The sequence below is a fragment of the Diplotaxodon limnothrissa genome, linkage group LG3, assembly GCF_057381915.1.
Source record: "Diplotaxodon limnothrissa isolate DT_005_m linkage group LG3, D_limnothrissa_male_GT1.1, whole genome shotgun sequence".
NCBI lineage: Eukaryota > Metazoa > Chordata > Actinopteri > Cichliformes > Cichlidae > Diplotaxodon > Diplotaxodon limnothrissa.
In genome coordinates, this window is record NC_140598.1 from 30,939,246 (window position 1) to 30,956,836 (window position 17,591).

The 17,591-nt window shown below is 40.8% G+C and overlaps 1 protein-coding gene across 1 annotated transcript; it reads left to right on the top strand.

Moving 5' to 3' along the window:
• Window positions 1-735: 735 nt before the first annotated feature.
• On the top strand, window positions 736-3,602 carry LOC146635339 (Fc receptor-like protein 4). Its single transcript, XM_085350513.1, has 6 exons — window positions 736-766; window positions 1,161-1,196; window positions 2,607-2,867; window positions 2,947-3,192; window positions 3,268-3,465; window positions 3,553-3,602. The coding sequence occupies exons 1-6, from the start codon at window positions 736-738 to the stop codon at window positions 3,600-3,602; spliced, it is 822 nt and encodes a 273-aa protein (XP_085206639.1).
• The last annotated feature ends 13,989 nt before the right edge of the window (window positions 3,603-17,591 follow it).

Consider the following 17,591-nt stretch of genomic DNA (forward strand, 5'->3'; position numbering starts at 1 on the left):
CATGTCGCCTGTATCAAAAACCTCTACTGCATAAGGGCATAAGGAAGTTTGTCTAATGACACCTGTTGTGGATAGGCGTAGCTTTGGGTCACGTGGTGTCTGTAATAGTAATAGTGATTGCTATATGACCTGTTCACGTCCCGAGGGAATTTTTGTGAATGAGTGGGTGATGGGGGAAGTCGACTTTTGCTGACTGTTCAAGTCTAGAATGTTTTTGATTATTTTTTCTACGGATTTTAAGGATTTGATAACAAATAAAGGAGTTTTAACCTGGAACTTTGACTTACGTTTTAAACAGTGGGCGCGTCAACATTATTCCCCTATTCAGCTGCTCGGCGACTCAAAGGCTTGACAGTCGCCAATAAAACCTTTACAAACCACCCGATTGTGGTTAAAAGAGAGAGAAGCACAACACCACCTCCATCTCACTTCCTTTCATGTGAACTGCTCTCACTATCAGGAAAACAAAACCTAATGTTCTGACATAACAGGTCATCACTTCATCAATCATTGTCCATTGAAGCTCTCTGATTCTCCCCATGAAAGGGAATCAAAGAGCTCATGGTTAATAAAATCACATTCATATTTACTTCATATTAGATATTAGAGCTTTGATTTAATAGAAAAGCCTCGTACTGATGAGTGAAGAGGAAACCACAGTCACAGAGGAGGAGGAAGAGGAGGGTGTGCATAGAAACTGATCACTTATAAACTTTTAACTTACCAAGTGTGAAGATGGGGGAAGTTTCTGTGCTGTGGCTGCTCTGTAAGTTCCCTCTGTTTCTACAAAGTTTAGTTAAAGATACTTGCAAAAGGGAACAAAAACATTTCTCCAAAGTATGCTTTTAGGGATGTTTGGCTTTGTTACGATTAATTTGTGAGACTTACTCAGAAAGGTCGTAATGATACTCCTACAGGAAGTTTGCATGTTTTTCATTTTAATACATTTTAATACTGTTACGTCCTGCTAGGGCCGTAACAAATACAAACGTTGAAATTGTATTTAAATTCTCTTTACGTTTGAATCAATTCCTTGTTTTCAGCACTTTTTCTCCTTCCTTTGCTGACTTTTCTTCAGTGTTTTTTTTGTCACTTTGCCCTCTGATCACTTCGTTAAACCTCTCAAATTAAAAACTAACCCAAGTGTCATTTGTCTTCAGTCCTGACCTCACTGCTGATCTACACGACAAATGAAGGTCAGTGAGCTTCGTCTTTGTTAGTAAAAACTTAATTTAAGCATTCAGGTGTTGGTTTAAGGAAAAGTTTTCATTATTATTACTCATTGATTACATGCTTAAACTCTCATTTCATACAATCTGCTTCACCCCGATGCTTCACAGGGCAACATGATGGTATAAAACATGAAAAAGGTCAAACTCGTGTTGTACCAAGAGAAAAAAATAAAATAAAAGGAAAGGAAACAAACAGCTACAAAGGGAGGAGATGGTTTTAACAAGAGCTCCCATTGGTGGCCTCACTGATAATGAAAGCAGAAAAGGAGGAAGTGACGCTGTTACAGAGACAAACAGACAGTGATCGGAGCATGAGAGTAGAAAATTCATCAGCAGGTGACCAGAGCTTGTTCATCTGTGCAGTCTGGGACTATAAACTGTATATAAAAGATGGCTGAAGTCAAATGGAACAACAGTATGTTAATGATTAGTGAACTGTTTAAAGCTTTAGTTTTAGCTTCAATCGGGAACATCGTACTTAGAAGTGACCGTACTTGGGTGAGAGGTCAATGCTAAGCTATTGGCTAATGCTAGCCAGTTAGTGCTAAGTGACATCCAAAGAAAATCCTAAAATTTCAATCACTAAAACTGGAGCAGAGACATCTTATATGTGCTTTTAGAACAATTAAAAATTTCACCTCCACTTGTCAGTACCATTAAATAAATATAGCAGAAGTAGTACATTTATTTTGTAGTACACATTTAGGTTTTTATGATTAACTGTATGCAATATTTTCTTTATATAAATAAGTTTTTATTCATTAGAATTATAAAGACAAACTGTTAACTGTTTGGTAAAGTCAAGACATTCATTTAAAAATGTGTTATGAATTAAGTCATTCAAGGGTGCTCACAAGTAGATTAGAGTTGAGATAAGAATCTGTTCATATGGTCTTAATGTTTACAGCCAGTGGAGTAAAGGCATGAAGATTGGTGCTTCGAATTGGAAGCATTTGTTATTTATTAGCTCTTCTAGCTAACAGCAGCAGGCAACTTTTTCTCTCCGACTTGTGGCTTTTGTGGTCCTACAGGCGATTCTGTGTCACTGTGTATGCAAGGTAAACATGGCTGTGTGTAAAAAAAAATATTGCCTTGCTAATGAAATACCTCTTAGTTTTAAACCTAACACAGGTAATTAAACATTGTTTATTTTGAATGAATTTCGGCACTGCCAGTAATCCCAAATAGAGTCCTGCTAATCCAGATTTGATAAACCTTAAAAGTCTGTACCTGGATCAGTGTGATTGCCAAAACTGGATCACTTACATACTGTTAAAAATTCAATATTTACGGTGGAAACTTGCTTGACCTTTGTGATCAGTGCTCAGGTTGACAGTTTCTCATATCCAAGTATTTTTTCCCTGTTTCGTTCAGTTCGTCTGACTGTGAACCCAAACAGCTCTCAGTTCTTCAAAGAAAAGTCTGTGTCTCTGAGCTGTGAGGGGGCCGAAAACTCTGCTGGATGGACTCTGAGGAGAAGCACACTTGAAGGAAAGAGTCACTGTGGAGAAACGTGGGGAAGATGGTCCAATTCTTCCTGTAAGATCAGCATGACGCTCCCATGGGACAGTGGAGTTTACTGGTGTGAGTCCAGAGAGGGTCCCATCAGTAACATGGTTAACCTGACAGTCACTGGTAAGCTGAGTGTGTGGAGTTAGTGTTGATGAAGCTGTGTGTAAATGGATGAAATGCTGTAGTTTGTCTCTGTGTTGAGGTGGATCAGTGATCCTGCAGAGTCCTGTCCTCCCTGTGATGGAGGGAGATGACGTCACTCTGCTCTGTAAAACAAAGACCGCTCCCTCCAACCTCCCAGCTGCTTTCTATAAAGATGGCGTCTTCATTGGGAGTGAGACTACAGGTCACATGACCATCCAGCATGTTTCCAGGTCTGATGAAGGCCTCTACAAGTGTGACATCAGCGGTCATGGAGAGTCTCCATCCAGCTGGATCACTGTCACAGGTGAGGAGCTTCACTCTGATTTCAGCTCTGATTTCATCCACATATTCACCTGAACAGGTGGGATTCTCTCTGCAGGTAATCCAATAACCACAGTCCTGCCTACATCTACACCCCCACCACCCACTTTTACATCCCTCACCCCTGGATCAGCTCCACACCCTGATGCCCCCTCCCTCCAGCTTGAGTTCAGACTGCCTTTCCACCTGCTGGTGTTCTGTCCATACTTCATTGCCACTGTCCTCATGGTGTCTTTATGTCGACGCAGAGCCAAAGGTAACACTTTGATTCCCCTCGAATATTTTTAAAGCTCGATCTGGGGTTAACTTATTCAACAGGCGCTCCTTGTTTCTTTGGTAACAGCACCACCTACCTGCACTGGACAGAAGTTGCCTGACGACTTGTTTGACTGACCACTGAGCATCAAGTGTGAGATGCAGCTTAGAAAAGTCAACATAGACTCTTTGTACAAAGATATGTCTGCTTCCTGATCTTTCCCTGTTAGGTCTTAACGTCAGGCTTTTTCCATAAATCCTTTTAAAAACATTAATAGCAGTTGTTTTTGTTGCTTTTCACTCGTAAAATTTCTTAAATACATTCTTAGGATCAATATGTGAATCACCAAGGCGAAGGCGACTCATTTCTCACTCACCATTGATAACTCCACAGTTTTCCCTTCTCCTCAGGTTAAGAGCCTTGGTGTCATCCTAGACAGTTCACTTTCCTATAAATCTCACATCAGTAATCTCACCCTTTCTGCCTATTTCCATCTACACCACATTAACAGATTACGTCCTTCTCTTTCCACCCAGTCTACGTCCATTCTAATCCATAGTCTCGTTCTCTTCCTTCCTCCTTCATTTACTATAGTAATTCTCTCTTACATGGTCTCCTCCAAAAATCCCTCCAGAAGCTTCAACTGGTTCAAAATCCCTTCTACCAGCACATCACCCCCATTCTCCAGGAATTTCACTGGCTCCCAGTGAAACTCCGGATGGTGTACAAACTTCTTCTGCTCATCTTCAAGGACATTAATAACCTTGCTCCTCCTTATCTTTCTGACCTGTTAAGCACCTGACCTGCCTTTTTTCCGCCTCACCTCCATGGGAAGCAGAGCTTTCAGCTGCTCTGCTCCCAGGCTGTGGAACTCTTTACCCCCAGATATAAGAAACATTGGTTCTTATATCTCAGCTCAGAACCCGTCTGTTCAAATCTGCATATTCACTGTGAATCCACTGTTTGTTCATTTTATCTTGTGCTTTTATTTTATTGTTCTTCATTGTGTCATTGTTCTATTATGTCTTTTATCCTATTGTGCAGTGTCCTTTGGTGTCTTGAAAGGCACATTTTGAATAAAATGTATTATTGTTACTATTATTGTTATTATTATTATTATGAATACTTAACCTCTCTTTTTTTTAGGATTTATATTCAGTGCTCTTTATTGGCTCTTTATTGGCATAAAAACAATTACGTTTTCAATTCAGTTTGATTAATGCAGCACCAAATCACAACAAAGGTTGCCTTTAGGTGCTTTATATTGTAAGTACAATGAATGTTCTCTGTACAATAATACAGAGAAAAGAGAGAAAACCACAACAATCAGATAACCTCCTATGAGCAAGCAATTTGGCAACAGTGTTGCTGAGGTTAGTTCATAGACTGCAGACTGTTAGACTTGATGGATAGGATTAACAACCTGTTAGCTGCAAATAATCATGTGCAGTTCTGAAAGCAGTCTATGAACTAACCTCAGCAAACGGCAGCTAACAATGTTAGTGGGGTCGCGAGTAGCCTTCAGTAATACTAATAAATCACGCAGCAGTAGTACATTCATGTCGTTGTAAAAAGCATGACAGTATATTAAGTAATCCAAAGTCTTCAGAATGTGTTACTCTCATTGAGTAACTTAACCGAATACGTTACAAAATACATTTGGGAGCATGAATTCTGTAATCTGCAGTGGAATACATTTTAAAAGTAACCTTCCCAACACTGTACATATATATGTATATGCTATAGTTATGCTTATATTCATCTAATAAATAAAGTTTTGTTTTTTCAATAAAGAGGCACTCACAGTGTTTTTCCACTCATCAGTTAGATGGAAAGTCCGTGTGCTTATTGTGGTCTGGCTGTGGTTGACAGAGCAACACATCATCTTTGAGTTTGTTTTTTTGTTCTTTTGCTTCCTTTTACTGAACACTGCAGACTCAACACACTGAGCCCGTGAAGCCGAAGTCTGGATTTACGCTTCAGATCTCCTTTACATGATGCCTCTGTCCTCCTAAATGGCAAAACCAAGACTGTGTATGCTCGTTCACGGTTGTGGAGAGTTTCAGGCTTTCAAAGTGCGGACATTGTGACTCCTCCTCAGAACATCTGCTGTGGTTTCTGTGGTTTTTGCTCCTCTGCAGGCTTTTCAGAAAAATGCTTTCTAAACTTGGCTGCAGGCTTAAAACTGCCCCCCTGCTGGGCTGGGAGTCCTGCAGCTACGTTGCTTTAAATAAGCACAATCATCCTCTGTAAAAACTCTTCGAAGTAGAGCCTGTGACTGTCCAGTGTGCTCGACAAAATAAGCCGCTATTTTCCACTGCCATGTTTTTTTAAAATTCCTTGGCTCTGCTGGAGTAACTTTGTATGACTCAGAACTGAAAATAATCCTTCTTTATTTTGTACTGGGCGTCCGTGCAGAACCTCAGTTCTGGAGTTCAACCTTGTGAACTCTCAGCTAGGAAGAAACAGTCACATTATTTACTTATGAGTGCTAAAACACTGCAAAATGCTCCAGTAATATCCACTCATCCCCAACCCATTGAGTCAGATGGCCGCCCCTCCCTGAACCTGGTTCTGCTGGAGGTTTCTTCCTGTTAAAAGGGAGTTTTTCCTTCCCATTGTTGCCAAAGCGCTTGCTCATAGGGGGACATATGGTTGTTGGAATTTTTCAGCTTTTCTTAGGTTTTTGTCTTCACATTTGGCAGATTAGGTTCTATTTATATTTTCAAGTAATCATTTCACCTTATTCTTTAGTCTCCATCTCAGTTTTCTCTTTGTGTGGTTTACTTTTGTGTTTGTGTTTAGCTATTGTTTCTCATTTCCTTATTTGTCGTCTCCTGTGTTTGAGATCTAGTTTCACTTCCTCATTTTCATGTGCACTCAGAAAAATTATGGTTCTTCAGATGTCTTCATGGTTCTTTAAAGAACCATCATACGTCAAAGAACCTTTTTATTTTGTGGATGGTTCTTCAGCTATTACAAATGGTTCTTTAAAGGTACTGACGTATGTTACCATCAGTTCTTTGCCATGGTGAATCATTAGAAGGAGAGTTTTATCATTTATTTTCCTACTCTTGGTTTTCTTGTTGATGGTATGTGGGTGGATTTCTAATTATAGTTTCTTAGGAGACCAATTAAGTAAACTCAAGAAATGTTTTAGGTTTCAGAGTCTGTAAAGCTCAGATTTGCTGATTAAATATGCTGCACATAGATAATGTTGGAAACAAGACCTGTCAAAGTTGAGGGAGGAAGGACAGCACCTGATTTTGTTGATGGTTATAGAAATTAAAGGTTATTAAGGTGGACAAACTGATAAGGTGATCAGATTTATTGGCACCTGTCAGTAAAGACTGAATCACTGCGTGACAGAATACTGTCGTATCCAACAACACCAGCATTCAGCTGAATCTGAGACCATGGCAGATGTTTGAGGGGTTGGTTTTTGTTGAAACAGTGGAGTTGGTCTGTTTTGTTGATTTGAGCTGCTTCTCTCCATCTCCCATATCATTCATTGTTTGTTCCATTAGAATAGGGGAAAAAATCAAATAAAGGGATGATTAAAAAACAATCTCAGTTTCTTTCAGTTTTTTTGGTTCAGAAGCTGATTTGATGTAAGATAAGAACCCATTAAAATACTGTTGGGTAACAGAGTCAAAGCAGCTTACAAAGAAGCCACTGGACTTACTTAAGTTTCTTGAAGAACTTTTCGAAAAGCTTCTTCTTCAGTTCTAAGACTAAATGGTGGAGAGTCTGATCTATATCGCTACTTTATTTTACATGTAGATCAAGCAGTCAAATATTTTTTGACTGCTTTGTCTTCCCATGCTGCCTTTGTTCGCTTTTCTCTGTCATTTCTTTTCATTGTCATGTCCCTGTGTTTGTTATTCTTCTCTTCACTACTTGTTGTTTTGCTGTGGAGATGAGTTTTTATGTCCTTAGTGATTTGGTACATTGGAATAGCCACTTTTCCTGGTCATGAAGTCAAGGAAATGTGTGAAGGAGAACTGATAACTTAGGAAAAGGGAAATGTGGTCCAAAAGGAATCCGACTGGACTGATAAACTCAAATTTCAGGTTTATGATGTAAAATGCAACAGGTCTCCTCTGGATAGAGCCTGTGGCCCAGACCCAGTCTGCAAGACCACACACAGTGCCAAATGGATCCAAATGCAGGACCCCAGAGACGACACATGAACTTAAACAGCTTTATTCCTGAGAACCAAAACTAAAACTGGGGACTCAGAAATACACAGGATCATGAGAGGATGGGCAACAGGGGCAAACACAGATGGAATAAATTTGACAAACGGAACAAGGGAAGCAAAACTGAAATTAACACACATGAGACGAGGTAGCTTCATGATAAAACAATAAGTGACACTCACACTGAGACCCAGACAAAGACAAAGACATGCGAACTTGACAAGAGGACAGGTAACAAGCAGACATGAAACACATGACAGACTGGGGAGATGAGATGAGACACATGGAGAGCCACACTGGAACAGATATGGAAGACGAAACACAGAGACACCACTAACAGAGTGAGAGAGAGGGACGCTGAGGGCGAGGGAGTGTGTAAGGAGTGTGCTAAAGAGACGACAACTATAATAAACGGGACATGACAACAAGACTGACAAACACTGCGGACAACATAGAGGGAAAGGAAAACACTAAGAGAACTAAACCGGAAGCAAGAGGGATTAACACAATCAGAAAAACGAATAAATGTAAGAAAACTAAACTAGGAAATATGAGTCACTCTAGAAACATAACACTAATGATTAATCAAGATTCAAGAGGTCCACAAACACAAAGGAGTGGATCAGTGACCCAGGACCATGACAGTTTCCTTTAGAAGACTTTATAAGTTATCTGACAACACAACCAGAACACAAACAGCCTCATAAGATTACAGGTGAAACAATCCTTTTTACTTAATGACATGTAATGTTATTTCAGCAACATGATTATGAAGTGTTTAAGCTGTGACTACTAGAGATTACATCATTTACAGTTGATGACTCTCAGTCAGCTGGGAGTGAGGTCAGGTGTGGCCCATTTAGGAAGGTCAGAGTCAAACTGGTACATCTGTTTCACAACGGATGTGATCATTCTCAGTCCAAAGGAAAGGCTTATGTCCAGGGATTGACCTCCTCAGACTCATCAGATGTATTTTTGTCCACTAGTGGATCTGTATGGTCCTCAGGAAGAGGCTCATCCATATTGCTTTGCTGTTCTGGTTCTTCCTCATCTTCAGCAAAGATATGATCCCCATTTCATACTCATAACAAACATCATGACTTTCACCAGAGCATTTTATAATTTAGTGAAATTCTATTTTTTGTGTCTTCTGTTTAATTATTAGCAGCCATCACATTGCCAGCTGTGTGACACCTGTTTTTGACTCTGGTACAGTTGTTTTTGTTTGCTGCTACCTCCTGGCAGCTTCCTGTCACTGCTCAGTTTGTCTGAAGCTGAGCAGCTCCACAATGAAACACAGGTCAGTGTTTAAAGATGGATATTGGATGGATAAATAATTTCCCCCAGGGATCAATAAAGTATTCTGATTCTGATTCTGATTCTGATATTTATTGAATAAACTGAAATTCATTTTATTAGTCATAATGCTGATTTCCACTCACACTGGGAATAAAGTGGGTAAGAGTTTGACTTAAGTAAAATTTTGTGACTTTAAGACATTTTAGGGTGTGAAAAATATGCTGCTGTGTTCATCCGTGTGTTATTTAACTCACCACCAACACACTGACAACATTGAGAAATCATGTGTAGCCATTTTATCACAATATAAGATTTTTAAAACATGCACATTGCAGATACTCTTGACCAGTGTTGCAAAGATTCTTCATATGCTGTTAACCCAAAAATACCCTCAATCCAGCTGTGGTGAGTGTGAGCAACCAGGTACATGAGACAGAATGACTCTGGTGGGAAAAATGAATCGGGAGCCATGATGAGATGTTTGCAATGTACATACACTGCTTTGCCATTTTCATGTTGTTACAAGTAACCTGGTAGCACACACAAACTTTCTACCCCAAATGCTGTCTTAACACAGGCAACAAAGGTAAATTGCAAACTGTTTTAGTTACTGGACTCTAATCAAATGAAATGTATTTAACTGGTATAATTCAGTTAATACCAGCAACATTGTCCTTAAAGATTAAGAATTTAAACAATTGAGAGTCACGTGGGACCGCCAAAGAAGATGGCCGCACACTAGAGGCGCTCCTAAAGCCTGTTGATTAATGTTCTGAATCTGGAAACATACACTCCAGCTGTAGTCGTAAGTTGGACACCCTTTGTGGACTTTGAAGCTTTTCAAGGATTACCGTCTTTGGAAAATGGCAGGTAACAACAAAGCAAACTTTTTTAAGGGAGCTACCACGAGGAAGAAGCAAGCTAGCATTAGCCTCGCTCCGGAACCACCCGAAAGTGCATCTGCATCTGAGGCCGCCTCTCCAGTAGTTGAGGGCGGTATGGGGAGCGAGAGCAAAAAATACATTTTTGAAGAAATTAAGAAGATGAACGCTACTCTTCAGGTCGTAGCAAAAGATGTCACCACTATTAAAGAGGCCACTAAAGAATTGAAAGATTCGGTGGAAGATATAAAAGTGAGGTTAGGGGAGGCGGAACAACGTATATCAGACATGGAAGATGCCAGCATGCTTACCGAGGCAAAAGTGGACAAATTCCAGAAGAGGATGGACGCGAGTGGAGGACCTTGAAAACCGTAGCAGGAGGAATAATGTACGGATCATTGGACTCAAAGAAGGTGTGGAGACACCCGGGAACGTGGACAAATATGTGATGGCGATACTGGCCAAAGCATTTGAGCTTTCTGGAAGTGAATTTGAAATTGAACGTGCCCACCGTTCCCCGGTACCAATGCCGGAACCTAACGAGCCTCCCAGGGTGATACATGTCCGCTTTCTACGTTCATCTGCTAGGGAGAAAGTGCTTCGGGTGGCCAGAGAGAGGCGTGGAGTCGATTGGCAAGGCTCCAAGCTTTCCTTTTTTGAAGATATTACAAAGGAGCTGGCGGAGAAGAGGAAGGCATTCAACCCGGTGAAGAGGCGTCTTCGGGAGCTACAAGTGAAGCATAGGCTGATGTATCCTGCAACGCTCGTTTTCACGTGGAACGGACAAAAGAAAGCATTCAAAGACGGAAAAGAGGCCGAGAAATTTCTGCAGGAGTCGACTTAGAGGAATGCGGGACATGATGTAACAGATCGGAGTAGTGTATGTGGATTTTAAAATAAGGTAACAAACAAACAATGGGCACAATGGGGCTGCGGCGGTGGTGCTGCTGTCGGATGATTAGTGTGTCTCACGGACCACAAGCAGTTTGGGGTTTCAAGCTAAAGTTAGTTAGGCTTGGGTAGGAGGGGAGGGAGGGGGCGCTTAGCAACGTTGTTCTGAGTTGCTATGCAAAGAAGGGTGTTGGTTTTGTTCAGGTTTGTTTGTTTTTTTGTTTTTGTTTTTTTAATGACGGCTAGTTTGATAAGACCAGATGGGTTTTGTAATATTGAGTGCCTATGCATATATTTGTGTTGTGTTGTAAAGCGCACAAGGTGTGCCTTACCCCATTTCTGTTAGAAAGCGATGAACAGGTATACTAAAATAATATCGTGGAACATAAACGGATGTGGGGACCCAATCAAGAGGAGGAAGGTTCTAACATACTTAAAATCTAAAAATGCAGATATAGCGTTTATTCAGGAATCCCACATTGCGGGGGAAGAAGAGGCGAAAAAGTTTAAACGAGACTGGGTGGGCTCCGTTTTTCATAGTTCATATTCGAGTAAACGAAATGGTGTATTGATCCTTGTTAATAAGAAATTAAGCTTCGTGTTGCTGAAGAAGTATAATGATGACGAAGGACGCATTATATGCTTGGAGGCCTTAATTAATGGGGTTCGAACAGTTTTGTGCAATATTTATGCACCTAATAAGGAAGAGCCAGTTTTTTTTCACAAAATTAATAAGATAATAGGGGATCATGTGGGGCAGGTGATATTGGCTGGGGATTTCAACCAGGTGATGGATGGGATAATTGATAAGAGTAATCCCAGGGGTACGTCTACACCCAGGGACAGAGAGGCTGTTCATTTACTGACAGAGGATCTTTGCTTAACGGACATTTGGAGGTTAGTTAATCCCAGTTCAAGGGAATACACGTTTTACTCCAACTGTCATAAAACATATTCGAGGATAGATTTCGCCTTAATATCAAAGTCTCTGGTCGATTCAGTCGTAGACTGTGAGATTGGTGCCATTGCTATTAGTGATCATGCCACAGTAGAGTTGTAAATTGACTTGAACACAGATAGAAGGAAGAGGGGCCACTGGAGGCTTTTATCGAAGTTTACCGGAAGCCCACACACACGGACCAGTACCTCCTGTTCGACTCCCATCACCCTCTGGAACACAAACTTGGAGTAATTAGGACCCTACACCACCGGGCAGAATATGTTCCCTCTAAGCCTGAAGGAAAAAAGAAGGAACACACACATGTAAAGGAAGCACTCAAAACGTGCGGCTATCCTAAATGGGCGTTCTTAAAGTCAGCAAAGAGGCACAGAAAAGAAGACCAGACACCAGCGAGGGAGGATAAGAAGGACAGACGCAACAACATTGTCATCCCCTATGTAGCCGGTGTATCAGAAAAACTCAGGAGAGTTTTCTCCAAGCACGACATCCCAGTGTATTTCAGACCCAGCAACACGCTCAGACAAAAACTGGTTCACCCGAAAGATAAAACGCCAAAACACAAACTTAACAATGTGGTGTATGCTGTACAGTGCAGCGAGGAATGCCCAGACCTCTACATTGGAGAGACCAAACAGCCACTTCACAAGCGCATGGCACAACACAGAAGAGCCACCTCCACAGGACAAGGCTCAGCAGTCCATCTGCATCTTAAGGATAAAGGACACTCTTTCGAGGATGCCAATGTTCACATTTTGGACAGAGAGGACAGATGGTTTGAAAGAGGAGTGAAAGAAGCCATCTATGTCCACTGTGAGAGACCATCTTTGAACAGAGGCGGGGGTTTACGACACCAACTCTCTGCCATCTATAATCCAGTTTTGAGATCCCTTCCCAGACGCCTTAACGCCCACTCACATCCTGGGCCATCTGATCTCAGGAATTCGCATGATAAGGTGGGGCCAGGTTTCACAATGAGCTCACCTGAAACTCTGGCTGATTGGGACCCACGCCCAGTTTCACATCTTGGCTCAGGCGATTAGAGGATCATCAGGGGGTCCTTTTGTCCCTCTGTGGGGGGTCACTCCCACTAGGTTTATATCTGGGACTCTCCACCATTTGACCTTAGAACTGAAGAAGCTTCTCGGATGAGAGGTGAAACGTCTTCAAGTAACTTAAAGAAGTCCAGACGCTTTTCTTTGCAAGCTCGTTTGACTGCTCATGTTTGTTTGCATACTGTGTTCAGGAGGCTTGCCCCATCGTGATCATCACTAGAACATCAGTTTCTGAACAAAAAGTGATGAAACACTGGTTTTTAATCTCATCCTTTATGTATTTATTTCTGTCTGTTGGAAGAAACAATAAAGCAATGAGGGAGACAGAGCAGCTCATCAGCACAACTGTGACCAGCACTACTGTCTTCACAACACTCAAAGACAACTCTATAAAATTTACGAATAAATTCTTTACAAATCCTACCATGTGGATTCATGGATTTTTTTTTCACATTCTGTCTCTCACAGTTGAAGTGTACCTCTGGTGCAAATTACTGACCTCTGTCATCATTTTAGGTGGGGGAACTTGCACAATCGGTGGCTGACTAAATACTTTTTTGCCTCACTGTACGTATTTGAGCAGCTATTCCCCACCAAAAACCGCTCACGCCTCACAGACGACAGCTTACAGTCCTGTGTAAAGATAAAAGTGACTTCGTACAGCCCCGGTCTGCTGACGCTGTGTGTAGAGGTTCATGAGCAGAAGTCCCATTGGAAACATATCACGGCAGACCCGACGATGTTTAATAATGAAGAACATTAAAACATTACTGTTGGCCACATGTCGGCAAAGTTATGTGACATTAGTGATGTTTGTACTTTCAGCGTCAGCTTGGTTTTTAAAGCCTTTGCTTTAAAATATACGCCGTTAGATAGTCGACCTCAATCTTACAGAGAATGTGATGATTTTATGGATAGTTAAAGTCAGTCATATATCCACAAACACAACAAGCTGAAAGTCAGTGATGCTGCTCGGTCTGCAGTCCTGAATATCACGGCACAAGCAGGATCCACTGCACTGTTAATGTTAGCTATGTTATATTGCTGCCTCTGTTCGGTGGTGTCGAGCCAAACGGACTTTAACGTGTGTTTGAACGAGCTGACAGTTCAAACTTAATACAGTATGCTCGGATATAAAGCCTGACGGATAGCAGATGGTCAAGATATTAGTGGCACATACGACACGTGAACATGGGTATGCTGATATACTTATTTCATACATATATATCTCATAAATTCTTTTTATGCATCTCCCACATTTATTTTGCTGAAGGTGGCATTTAGACTTTTAACAGTGGCTGCACTTTGTGTTTGTCTGTGTAGGACAAGTCCTTCGAGAAATGTCAAAGGGTATCATCACGTTGTTTCCATACTTGGCTGATCCTAGGAGCAGGTTTGGCTATGTAAGTACAAGCTTGGCTATGGGTTGAGTAATACTGAAGCTGGGGTTTTTTTTCGCATGTCTTCCATCTGTGCTGCATTTTATATTAACTCTGATAGTGGAGCTATCAGGTAGCTCAACTGTAGATGCCGCCTCTGTATCCACCCCTCCTGGGTGTGGAGAGTGGAGCGGATGTACATAAAGAGAGACAGAGTGGTGTCCTCACAGAGACACCAACAGACAGATCTGTCCAAGTACTGCAGATCCACCAGATAGCCTCCTGAACATCAGCTTTCATCCTCCATCAGAGCTGCAGAAGGTAAGATGAGCTGCGCACTTGTACTCTTATTCTTCCTCTAACACAGGGGTCTCAAACTGAAGTCCTCGAGGGCTGGTGACTTGAAACATATCCATGTGTCCCTGTTGCAACACACCTGAATGTAATTAGTAGGTCATTGGCAAAAGTATAGAACTTGACTGCATGCTGAAGTGGCAACCCCTAACGCTACTCAATTAAATTTAAATAAATGTAAGTGTTTGAAAAATTGTACTTCTAAAAGTACTTTTATTGCACCATGTTCATTCACTCATGAGCTGCTGTAACATGAATCAAATGGCTGAATTTCCACCTCAGCATGCAGTTAAGTTCTATCGAGTCTGCTAATGACATACTAATTGTATTCAGGTAAGTTGCAACAGGGACACATTGAAAAGATTCAATACACCGACCCTCGAGGACTGGAGTTTGAGACCCCTGCTCCAACAGGACTGCTCAGCTGGCATAGATACCACACATCAATTTTATGCCTGTTAACAAGCTGCATAAGCTGGACAATACACATACAGAAACAGTTTGAGATCAACATGCAGCTCTGAGGCCTTATCAACAGATATAACAGATAAAGTTAAGGAAACACGAACATAAACTTTAGATTTTTTTCATTTCATTTAACTATTTATTTTTATCTTCATTTCAAAAAGAAATTCAGTGTTTTTGGCTCATAGTAATCACTCCTCTTGTGCTTTTGTCCTAATTGGATTGACTGTAAGATACTCAAAACCTGTTATTGTGATGACGTCCTGATCACTTTTAAATCACCTTATACTTATTCTCGTATGGCTTTAAAAGCTAAGACCTTTTTCTTTCTTCTTTACCCAAAAACTAGGTTTGCAAGTCCTTGAATATCAATGGCGTCTCAGATTACCCACATTTTTCTTTACAAAAGACATCAACTTATTCCACGAGTGTCTGGTTACCAAGGTTTTTCAGTACCAGGAATCCCTGTCTCCTTTGTTTTGTTCCATGTTATTAATTAATAAAGACATGCTTCAGAACTCTTAAGCTGCATCTTTCAACACTTACTAGAGCATAGGGCAAACTGTATTAACTTAATGCTTTACTTGTGAATAGAACACCTTAAATCTGTGCTGAATTCATATAGAACATTTATTGTGTGAATATCAACATTGCTATTTTAAATATTATAACATTTACATTTAACTACTGATTTTATCTACTGTTCTGATTTTATCTGTTTTGATTTTATATACTGTTTGTTTGTTTGTTTGTTTGTTTGTTTGTTTGTTTGTTTGTTTGTTAATTAGTTAGTTAGTTTATTTGCTTGTTTTAATCAATTTTAAATCATGCTTTTTATTTGTTCTTGTTTCTAATGTCTCTGTAAAGCACTTTGAATCACCTTGTTGTTGAATTGTGCTATACAAATAAACTTGCCTTGCCTTGCCTTGCCTTATATTTTGACCAAGTCTTGATGCATGCTCAATCATCCAGGTAAGTAAATCTCCAAAAGTTGGTTCTGTTCATCTGTAGCGTTTTGTGGGAGAAACGTTTCGTCACTCATCCAAGTGACTTCTTCATTCTCAGCTGACTGCAGGTTTCCCCAATCGCATAAACAGTGCATTTGCATAATGACTGAAACCAGCCCACTGAAGGAACAATGGGCTGGGAGGTCAGTTCCTTAATCTTTACTATGCAAATTCTCATGACCATTGATCAACAACCACTGACCAAAACCCACTGATCAATGGCCATGAGTACCATTCACAGAGAGTTGGGGAATGGCCGCAATCACAACATTGATTGTAACATTGTAAGATGGCGAAAGATGTACCCTTAGGCCCCCTCCTCAATTCAGAGATGGTGATCCCGTATGTGTCAGGAGCATCAGAGCAGTTGAGACGCATTTTTCTAAACATGCATTCTGTGGCTTTTAAACCCCAAAACACGCTGCGCCAAAAATTGGTCCACCCCAAGGATCGGGTCCCCCGACACAAACAGAGTAACATAGTGTACACTGTTAAGTGCCAGGAGGATTGCCAGGATTTATACATTGGGGAAACCAAACAACCTCTGGCAAAGCGGATGGCACAACACAGAAGAGCTACCGTGTCAGGCCGAGACTCTGCAGTCTATTTACACCTACAGGCCAGTGGACACTCTTTCAAGGATGAGGGTGTACACATCCTGGACAGGGAGGAACGCTGGTTTGAGCGCAGAGTCAAGGAGGCCATTTACGTGAAAAGGGAAAGACCATCTCTGAATCGAGGAGGGGGCCTAAGGGGACATCTGTCACCATCTTACAATGCTGTGATTGCAGCCATTCCCCAACTCTCTGTGAATGGTACTCATGGCCATTGATCAGTGGCCATTGATCAGTGGCCATTGATCAGTGGGTTTTGGTCAGTGGTTGTTGATCCAAACTCTTCCATGGCATGCATTTTTAACTTCTCTTTGATATTTGGGCATATTGGGGCCCGATGAATGTAAAAACAAAGAATTACCAGATTTTTTTTTTTTTACCTTATTTTTGTTTTTAAGAGAAATCAGAGCCACATAAGGATATTTGTTTAAAATTTTGATAGAACAGTAGCAGTATAATGTCCTCGTAAGTGGATATCAGGCCCTTGTAGAGCAAAATAACCCAAAATGTGATGTCCACGTATGTGGACGGCAGGTAGGAGGTTAAGGAACTGACCTCCCAGCCCATTGTTCCTTCACTGAGCTGGTTTCAGTCATTATGCAAATGTACTGTTTATAAGATTTGGGGAAACCTGCAGTCAGCTGAGACTGAAGAAGTCACTTGGATGAGTGACAAAATGTTTCTCCCACAAAACGCTACGTCCAGATGAACAGAATTAACTTTTAGAGATATTTTTACTACATTGTTGTCTTAACCAAATTTTGCTTGTTGGGAATCTTCCACATTTCCATTTTTGTTGGTACCAAATTCTTCAAAAATAAACAGGTTCGTTCAAACTTTAGATGTCCATTAAATGACTCAATAAAACTGTAATACTTTTTTAAGCAGAATTAAAAAGTGACTCCTATCACCCACAACCGCACTGTATCACAAAGACACACACAAGTTATTACGCTCGAGGCAAATAGCAAACTGTACACATCAAAAGGAAATAATGTATGGTATTTATCAGTCCATATAT

Coding starts and splice junctions, on each gene's coding strand:
- LOC146635339 (XM_085350513.1), top strand. CDS start 736: ATGGGGGAAGTTTCTGTGCTGTGGCTGCTCT. Junction 1,197..2,606: donor GATCTACACGACAAATGAAG/GTCAGTGAGCTT, acceptor TGTTTCGTTCAG/TTCGTCTGACTGTGAACCCA. Junction 3,466..3,552: donor ATGTCGACGCAGAGCCAAAG/GTAACACTTTGA, acceptor CTTTGGTAACAG/CACCACCTACCTGCACTGGA.